Genomic DNA, 10207 nt, shown 5'->3' with positions numbered 1-10207 from the left:
TATATAAACTGCATAAGAGAAAATATGTAAAGCTAAAAACAGTGGACAGCATATGCAACCTCTTAAATGAAAAGTTCCACCTAAATAAAATTGTGTTTAAATTTTATTTAAATCTCAACGGAAATGAAATTGCGTTTTCCAAGTCAAGGCAGTTCCAATGACAATGGAAATTTCCACGTAAATGAAAGCTGTGATTTGTTTGAATAGTTGACCTCAAATTTTAATTATTTTCATGACAGGCTGTAAACATTAATTTCTTAAAATTTCAATGTAAATGAAACTGTGTTTTGCAAGTCTTAAGCTAACGATAAATTTAAATTTAAATTTCATTTACTTTCATATTTCCAATGAAATATCAACGGAAACGAAAGAGAAGCTGATGGCCCAGCCCTCCAATGTGGCGTAGCTGTTTCCACTGTGCGAAAATTAATGTGATAGATGTTGGTGTTGAAGCGAATGTACAGGCCTCTAGATATTTTGGAGAGTTAACGGGTGGTACAGGTTATGAAACTCCACCTGTCGGTTCCTTTCATCAACCACTCCCGCCTTTTGACAACCCAATCCTCGTTTACTGGTCATTTCATTGTTCACTGTGTAAGTCTTCGGCTCTGCTCTGTGGAAGGTTATTTGCGCCTCCGGCTTTTCGTTCTGGCGCTGAGTTTTCTCTGGTGTCTCCGGCCTCCCGCTGTGCTGTGAGTTGGGTTTCTTGTGAGGGCGACATGCCTTTAGTTCCCTGCACAGTCATGCACTATATTTGGTGTTCCTTTAATTGTTTTCTGTTGAGGGGGTTCATTCCACGCACTGTTAACTTGTGATTGGTACTGTGACAGGTTTCCTTCAGTTCCGCGCTTTAGTTCACCATTTCGTTACAACCTGGTCTCGGAGGTAAGCTCTGGTTCGATGCCAGTCTCTGTCTTCACATCTTTTACAGACTTTAACAAACTCGTCCCTTGTTCTTCAGGTTATGGGTGTCGATTTGTTTTGCAGTGCCGCCGGTTCAACTTCAGGTGAGAACCAATGTGGTTGTGACCCGCTCGTTTGCTGGTGTTTTTAGTTGTTTTCTTGCTTCAGCTTGTGCTCACCCGCGTCCACCTTTGTTTTTGCAGGTTGTTCAGGTGGCTAGCTTCCGTGGGCTTATGCTCTCTGCGTGTTCTGGAGACAACCCAAAACCCTCCCAACCTTATATAACGGGTAAGGTCCTTCCAGCGTTGTTTCATTTGTTAGGTTATAAAGTGGTTGAAGTTATTGTCTTTAATATTCACAGCCACCTGGGTTGTAAATGAATTGTACTTTTCTCTGTCATTAAGTTCTGGTCTGTAAATAATCATTGTCGCTTGGGTTGTAATCGAACTGTATTGTCCTTTGTCACTTATGGTTCTATTAGCCTATTATGTTGCATTTATTTCCTTGTAATGGTTTCGTTTGTAAAGGGACCCGTTTTTGGTGAGCGTCCTATGCTCAGAAAAACTTTGTTGTGCGCCTTATTTGTAATGGTTTAATTAAATGAAACTACTGTACTTTCATTTCTAGCAATTACATGTTTTGTAAAAGGTATAAAAGCTTGTATGTTTGTTACCTGGTCTCTTTTGTCGATGACGGTTGTCAGTCCTCCTTTCTGTATGGGGGTAGCTTCCTGTAGCAGCGCTTACTCTTCTCGTTACGGCTTACTGTCTTCCTACTTCAATTATATGCTTACTGTATCTTACCTTCAATTGTATGCTTGCTGTATCCTTATTGCAATGGATGTTAGTCACAAACAATGTCAATCGAATGAACTAATTTAGCAGTGGTTCTTAAAACAAACAATTTGCTTTTATTACAGAGGAATGTATCTGTGTCTCTTTTTCCCGAGGGGCCTCCCTTTGCTATCTTTTTTTTTTCTGTTTTTAACATCCGGGAAGCATAACTTCTTCCACTTCCAGTTGAACTGTCTAACCAGAATTATTACAACTGCCAACCAGTTTGTTTCCACTAAATGCTAATTTACTGTTAACTAATTTCTAGACTAAAACAATTCACAGTTTGCAATTTCGATGGTCTCTAACGACCTTCTGGGAAATAAAACAAATAATAAAGAAAATTAAAACAAATGACAAGTTTGATAACCTGTCCAGCTATGCATGTGTTCTCTGCTAGTTCTTGTTCTCTCCATGAGACAGTCAACCACCTTCTGTCTCCTCGGAGCTGGATGCTCCTGCATCAGGCTCCCGGGGTGGAAAAAAGTCATGGCTCCGTTCCATGAGATCGTCGACAGAATAGCCTGCTTTCTGTATCTGTGTTGCGTTGAGCCACGAACTGTCCTCTATCGGACGGTTCTTCCACTTGACCAAATACCACATATATTCCTTCCTACGTGTGTGCCTAGCTACCTGTGTGTCAAGGACCTTCTCGATCTCCAGGGGTTGTGCCACCGGCAACTGCCTCATCCATGAACTTTCCTCACAACTGGTGTCCCGCGGTGGTTTTGCTGCTGTATCGTCTCTCGGATCAGCGACATAAGGAAACAGATCTGCCACGTTAAAAATGGGAGAAATACCGATCCCTGGCGGCAACTGCAGCTCATAGGCATTTGCAGAAAATTTGCGAATGATTTTGCAGGGACCAATCTTTTTATACTTCAATTTGTTGTACTCCCGTTTCGGGAATCGCTCCTTCTGTAAATACGCAAGGACTTCATCCCCAATGTTAAACTGAACTTCTCGACGCTTTGAATCAGCCCGCTGTTTGTACTTTTGACTGCTGTCCTGTAATTTCAGCTTTACCTGCTCATGTAAATTACTCATTGCTTGGGCGAAATCTTCCCCATCAGCACTTTGTTTTTCGAGCTTCCCCAAATCTCGTAATTCATGCACTCCGCGTGGATGCATGCCGTACATAATCTGGAAAGGACTATAACCGGTGCTGCGATTAGGGGAATCGTTGTATGCGAATTCCGCCTGAGCTAGTACACGGTCCCACGTCCGTGCATTCTCTCCTATTAAGCTCCGAAGCAAATTTCCTAAGCTCATGTTTACCACTTCAGTTTGGCCATCTGTCTGCGGGTGATAAGCGGAGCTGAACTGTAATTGGGTGTTCAAATTTTTCCACAGGGTTCGCCAAAAATGACCGGTGAACTTTACGTCCCTGTCGGAAAGGATGGACCTTGGAAGCCCATGTAGTCGAACAATCTTAGTGAAAAACAAATGTGCTATATAAGTAGCATCACTGGTCTTCTTGCAAGGTACAAAGTGCGCCATCTTTGAAAATCGATCTACCACAACCATTACCGAATCGAAACCCCGCTGTGTCTTAGGCAAACCCAGAACAAAATCTAAACTGACGGAGTCCCATGGTTGGCTCGGAACGGGTAATGGTAAGTACAGACCTGCATTCTGACTGTGGCCCTTTGCCAGTTTGCAAACCTTGCACCTACTCACGTACCTTTGTGCATCCCGCTGTAATTTTGGCCAAAAATAAAAATGTCGTACCTGTGCTACTGTCTTGTCTATACCGAAGTGTCCAGCCAAACCTCCACTATGTTTCTCCTGAATAATGCTTTCTCACATAGAGAAGTTGGGAATACACAGCTGTCCTCCCTTAAACAGCAATCCCTCCTGTAAATTATAGTCCAACCACAGACTGTTGTTTCTCAACAGAGGGTTTTGACAAGCCTCATAGGCCTCCTTAAAATCGGCATATGTTTGATACAGCTCTTTCAGGTGTTCAAAGCCTAAAACCTGCATCGTACCTTCCTGTAAGAGTAAAATTCTTCTACTTAGCGCATCTGCCACCTTGTTTGCTTGCCCACTAATATGTTTTAGTACAAACATGAAATTCTGTAAGTACTCTACCCATGTTGCATGCTTATGGTTCAATTTATGTTGCTGCATAATGTACTGTAACACAGAGTTATCCGTAAACAAAACAAACTCATTACCCAACAGATAGTGCCTCCAATGCTTTAACCCTTGTATAATTGCATAGAATTGTTTGTCATAGGTTGAGTATTTTTGTCTACTCTCGTTCAGCTTTTCACTGAAATATGCGACTGGTCTATCCTCCTGACTTAGTACTGCCCCAATGGCCATATTACTGGCATCACAACGAACCTGAAAGGGTTTGTTGAAGTCAGGCAGCCTCAATATCGGTCTTTCGGTAATCTTCTTTTTCAACATCTGAAAACCTCTTTCCGCCGTTTCAGTCCAGTGAAAAGGCTGATTTGTCTTCTTAATCGTATCCAGCATAGGTGCGCAGATCTCACTGAAATTCCTGATGAATTTCCTGTAGAAACTTGCTAGTCTGTGGAAACTGCGGACTTTAAATAAACTTCCCGGCGAAGGCCAGCTAACTATAGCTGCCACCTTTTCTGGGTCCATCTTTAATTCGTTTTCTACAATTACAAAACCCAAATACACTAACTCCCGCTGAAAAAAAGTACACTTTTTTAGGTTGATCAGCAATTTGTTTTGCTGCAGCTTCCTCAACACACTGCAAACATGCCTAAAATGTTCTTCCTTAGTTTTACTAAAAATCAAGATGTCATCCAAGTAAACTATTACGAATTTCCCAATAAATTCCTTCAGTACCTCATTCATCAAGCGCATGAATGTACTGGGAGCATTGCTCAACCCAAATGGCATCACCAACCATTCATATAAGCCTTCATTCATCTTGAAAGCTGTCTTCCACTCATCTCCTTCCCGAATTCGGATCTGGTGATATCCACTTTTCAAGTCAATTTTCGAGAAATAAGCCGCCCCACTCAAACAGTCCATCATATCGTCCATTCTCAGTAAGGGGAACCTGTACCTAACCGTAATTTTGTTAATGGCTCTAGAGTCCGTGCACATTCGCCACTCTCCTCCTTTCTTTGGAGCCAAAACGGTTAGTACTGCACAGGGGCTCATGCTCTCCCTAATCAATACTTTGTCTAACAACTCCTGCACCTGTTTCCTGATTTCTTCATGGTCCTTAGGGCTCATACGATAAGCTGCTTTGTTTGGTAGACTTGCCCTTGGTATAAAGTCAATGCAGTGACCAATACCTCTCCTGGGTGGAAGTTCATCCGGAAGGTCATCCACCACAATGTCTCCAAACTCCTGCAGCATCTTTTGGATTTCCTCGGGCAAATATGAAATCTGTGTATGCAATATCACTGCTTTTGGTCTTCTTATGACAGTGAAATTTACATCACTGTCCTCAATCTATTTTATAAATTCTTTTCCTGCCATCAACAATGTTTTTACCCCACTGGTTTCAACTGCACTTTCCTCTTTGATGGGTACAAGTGTGTGCTTGATCCCGTCTTTGAAAAATTTGTAACAATTCGTTTTCCCGTCATGAACTGCACTTCTGTCAAACTGCCAGGGTCGTCCTAGCAATATATGACAGACATCCATCGGCATAACATCGCAGATAATTTTGTCCTTATACCTACCTATCAAAAACTCCACCTCACACTGTTCGTCAACTAACAGTTGGTGTCCTTTCTGCAGCCATGACACTTTATATGGAGTGGAATGTTTCAACTTTCTCAATCCCAGTTTCTCCACCATCTCTACTGCCACCAAATTGTCGGTACTTCCACTATCGATGATCAGCTTGCAGCACTTACCCTGTGACTTGCAAACAGTTCAGAACAGAGCTTTTCGCTGGTCAGGTTCTGCATTTTCCTTTGCTGGTTTTAACAACACTTTATTCGACACCAAAGCTTCACCCGTCTCTGGTGTGTTCTCCACTTCCTGAGGTGTTGCCTCAGCATCCTCTGGCTGAGCAACATACGCTCCTCTTCCACCTACCGGTTCACCTTCAGGATAGTCATACGACTTGTGTCCTAACTTGTGGCAATGATAGCACTGGACAGTTCCCCTGTCCCGACCACTTCCTCATCCTTGCTGAGCTGGTCGTCCTCCTCTAGTGCTATTGTCCCTCTCTGTTGTGCCAGCAGACTTAGAACTGCTGCCTTCTTCACTGGAACCTGCACTTCTACCTCTGCGAAAAACCTTACCTTTCCCTCTGCCAGTTCCGCCTCCTCTCCTGGCATTCTGTTTTCTGTTAATTTTCTCCTCTGCTTTTAGTGCAAACTGATAAGCTTCGTCCAAAGTTCTGGGCGAGAGGATACCGATTTCATCCAGGATTTCCCCCCTCAACCCATTTACAAACCGGGCTGTCTTTTCTGGGGTATCTTCCACGTACCCTGCTCGCAGGTTCAACTTATAAAATTCTTCTGTAAATTCCTTAACAGTCATCCCTCTTTGTTTTAAATTCTGCACCTGTCTATACAACATGATCTGATAGTCTTTCGGCAGAAACTTCTCCTTCAGTTTTGCCTCCATCCTGGCCCACTTCTTTATAGGTTGTTTGTGTTGCCTCTTCCTTTCCGCCTGAACGTTGTCCCACCACAAGGACGCATGTCCTTTCAGCTTTGTGGCGGCGAACTTCACCTGCTTATCCTCACTGGTTTCCTCAAACTCAAAATATTTATTCACTTCACTCAACCAATCCAATAACACATCTGCAGACAGACTTCCGTCATAAGTGGGTAGCTCATGCCTTGGCTTATGACTGGACAGCAAAATTGACTTTAATAACCGGAGTTCCGGTGTCACACCTTCAACCTCATCTTCTGGTTTTGCCACATCCTCATTACTATCATCTGTTGGGTTCCTCCTTCCCCCAGCTTCTACCACTGCTAATCTTTCTCGCAAAATGCGAATCTCCTCACAGAGTCCCTCTTCTGCTATCCTCCGGATTGCTCTTCCTCTTCCTCTTCCTCTTCTACCAACCTCCATTTTCTCCTATTCGTCAACCTTCTCTGATACCACTTTTGATGGCCCAGCCCTCCAACGTGGCGTAGCTGTTTCCACTGTGCGAAAATTAATGTGATAGACGTTGGTGTTGAAGCGAATGTACAGGCCTCTAGATATTTCGGAGAGTTAACCGGTGGTACAGGTTATGAAACTCCACCTGTCAGTTCCTTTCGTCAACCACTCCTGCCTTTTGACAACCCAATCCTCGTTTACTGGTCATTTCATTGTTCACTGTGTAAGTCTCTGGCTCTGCTCTGTGGAAGGTTATTTGCGCCTCCGGCTTTTCGTTCTGGCGCTGAGTTTTCTCTGGTGTCTCCGGCCTCCCGCTATGCTGTGAGTTGGGTTTCTTGTGAGGGCGACATGTCGTTAGTTCCCTGCACAATCATGCGCTATATTTGGTGTTCCTTTAATTGTTTTTTGTTGAGGGGGTTCATTCCACGCACTGTTAACTTGTGATTGGTACTGTGACAGGTTTCCTTCAGTTCCGCGCTTCAGTTCACCATTTCGTTCCAACCTGGTCTCGGAGGTAAGCTCTGGTTCGATGCCAGTCTCTGTCTTCACATCTTTTACAGACTTTAACAAACTCGTCCCTTGTTCTTCAGGTTATGGGTGTCGGTTTGTTTTGCAGTGCCGTTGGTTCAACTTCAGGTGAGAACCAATGTGGTTGTGACCCGCTCGTTTGCTGGTGTTTTTAGTTGTTTTCTTGCTTCAGCTTGTGCTCACCTGCGTCCACCTTCGTTTTTGCAGGTTTTTCAGGTGGCTGGCCACCGTGGGCTTATGCTCTCTGCGTGTTCTGGAGACAACCCAAAACCCTCCCAACCTTATATAACGGGTAGGGTCCTTCCAGCGTTGTTTCGTTTGTTAGGTTATAAAGTGGTTGAAGTTCTTGTCTTTAATATTCACAGCCACCTGGGTTGTAAACGAACTGTATTTTTCTCTGTCATTAAGTTCTGGTCTGTAAATAATCATTGTCGCTTGGGTTGTAATCGAACTGTATTTTCCTTTGTCACTTATGGTTCTATTAGCCTGTTCTGTTGCATTTATTTCCTTGTAATGGTTTCGTTTGTAAAGGGACCCATTTTTGGTGAGCATCCTATGCTCAGAAAAACTTTTTTGTGCACCTTATTTGTAATGGTTTAATTAAATGAAACTACTGTACTTTCATTTCCAGCAATTACATGTTTTGTAAAAGGTATAAAAGCTTGTATGTTTGTTACCTGGTGTCTTTTGTCGATGACGGTTGTCAGTCCTCCTTTCTGTATGGGGGTGGCTTCCTGTAGCAGCGCTTACTCTTCTCGTTACGGCTTACTGTCTGCCTACTTCAATTATATGCTTACTGTATCTTACCTTCAATTGTATCTGTCTAACCAGAATTATTACAACTGCCAACCAGTTTGTTTCCACTAAATGCTAATTTACTGTTAACTAATTTCTAGACTAAAACAATTCACAGTTTGCAATTTCGATGGTCCCTAACGACCTTCTGGGAAGTAAAACAAATAATAAAGAAAATTAAAACAAATGACAAGTTTGATAACCTGTCCAGCTATGCATGTGTTCTCTGCTAGTTCTTGTTCTCTCCATGAGACAGTCAACCACCTTCTGTCTCGTCGGAGCTGGATGCTCCTGCATCAGAAGCTAACAATAAATCTAAATTTTATATGCTTTCATACATCCAATGAAATTTTCAAGGCAAACGAAAATTGTGTTTTGCTTGCGGCGAAACCCTAAATTTTAATTTTCATCCCAGACGTTGGAACACTGATTTCTTCGAGAAATGTGACCGATGTGAACCGTCCTGAGACGTCCCTGGGAGCCTCACATTATATCAGTATGTGGTGATTACGACAGTTACGTTTATGTATTTTTTTTCATATTTTATTAGAGATAAGTTCCTCAAAACTTCAATGATAATATGCGTTGCCTATATTTCCAATGAAACCCAACCTTTACATATTCCAAATGAAACCCAACCTTTACATATTTCCATTGAAAACCAACCTTCAACAGAGAAATGAAATTGTCAGACGAAAAACAGAGAAATGAAATTGTGTTTAAATTTTATTCAAATTTCAACGGAAACGAAATTGTGTTTTGCAAGTCAATGCAATCTTCAATTTTAATTTCGTTTACTTTGACAATGAAATCTTCCACATAAATAAAAGTTGTGTTATGTTGGCCACACAAACCTTAAATTTTAATATTTTCCTGACACTAATTTCTTCGGAATTTCAACGGAAATGAAATTGTGTTTTGTAAGTGTTGAGCTAACCATAAGCTTAAATTTCATATAGTTTCATATTTCCAATGAAAAATTCCACGTAAACGAAACTTGTGTTTTGCTTTCCACGCAAACCCTAAACTGCAATTTTGACCTAAGAGGTTGAAACATTAATTTCTTTGGGAAACCTTGGAACACTAATTTTCCTGCAGTGAGACGTCTCTGGTAAACAGTAATGAGACGTCTCTCGAAGTCTCATCCAACATCAGTATGTGCTGATTACGAGAGTTACATTTATGTAGACTATATTTTCATTTTCATATTTTAGTGACCAGAAAAATAATTCGCAACTTCAATAATAATATATATTGGTTATATTTGTAATTACAGTGACTATCTTTGGTGTTTATTACAATTTAATTATACATTAAATAATTACAAATTTCAATGTTATATTTTGATAAAAAATAAAAAAATTGGTCTTCCAATTTAAAGGTTGAAGTTTTTAATAACAATTTTATGTCATTAAAATTTTGTTTTGGTGTTTGTTAAATTGTGTGTTTTTCTAGGCTTGTCGGGATAGCACTAGCCCTAAGTTTATTGGGTTCTAGCATATCTCCTTCCCATAACACATTGCCTCATTAACACTAGCCCTAAGCTCACTAGATTCTAGCAAGTCTGCTCCCCATAGAACTTGCCCAACAGTATATTTGAGGTTTTCTCTTTGAGGTTTGATCCTATGTGGCTTTGCTAAGGAGGCCCATCCTCAATCCATTGTGCTAGTGCAACTTGACTCATGTTGTTTAATTTATATAACTAAGCTACTTTCTATTTAACTAATTATTATTTATATTTATAATTCAATTCATCAAAATTTATTGCCTTAGACAATTAATCTACCCCCCTCATTAAAAAAATAGAAATAAAAATGAGTAGATCCTCATCCAACTTAAGTTGAAATATTGAGCCTCAAAATTAAGTTTGATAGTGATCCTTGTATTTTAGAAATTCCTTATCCTATCATGTCTAGTGTAGAGATTCATATATAATGGGATTTTAGTCATTAATTAAGATTTACATTAAATAGTCCATGGATGGGGTCTTGGACAAATGGTGATGAGTGCATTGTTAAGGCACTTCTTGATGTTAGGTCACTAGTTCAATTCCTTGCCTTATTCATGTGTTATTCTATGACATG

At 41.0% G+C, this 10207-nt stretch overlaps 1 protein-coding gene across 1 annotated transcript; it reads left to right on the top strand.

Annotated features, from left to right (window-relative positions):
• The first annotated feature begins 395 nt into the window (after nucleotides 1-395).
• On the top strand, nucleotides 396-7928 carry LOC149169728 (uncharacterized). The gene is made up of 7 exons (XM_089425309.1): nucleotides 396-708; nucleotides 831-885; nucleotides 962-1007; nucleotides 1107-1191; nucleotides 7260-7314; nucleotides 7391-7436; nucleotides 7536-7928. Exons 1-7 carry the CDS (start codon nucleotides 396-398, stop codon nucleotides 7926-7928), a joined length of 993 nt encoding a protein of 330 aa, XP_089281435.1.
• Nucleotides 7929-10207: the final 2279 nt, after the last annotated feature.

This window comes from Pinus tabuliformis, chromosome 4_2 (assembly GCF_031772625.1).
Source record: "Pinus tabuliformis cultivar Carrire ecotype Pingquan chromosome 4_2, CPIR1, whole genome shotgun sequence".
NCBI lineage: Eukaryota > Viridiplantae > Streptophyta > Pinopsida > Pinales > Pinaceae > Pinus > Pinus tabuliformis.
This window is presented reverse-complemented; position numbering and strand designations above follow the sequence as displayed.

What these genes read in the sequence shown, in the direction of transcription:
- LOC149169728 (XM_089425309.1), top strand. Translation starts at nt 396, where the DNA reads ATGTGGCGTAGCTGTTTCCACTGTGCGAAAATTAATGTGATAGATGTT. An exon ending in TGCTGTGAGTTGGGTTTCTT is followed by an intron (nt 709 to 830) that starts GTGAGGGCGACA and finishes GTACTGTGACAG; the next exon opens with GTTTCCTTCAGTTCCGCGCT. An exon ending in TGCCGTTGGTTCAACTTCAG is followed by an intron (nt 7,437 to 7,535) that starts GTGAGAACCAAT and finishes TCGTTTTTGCAG; the next exon opens with GTTTTTCAGGTGGCTGGCCA.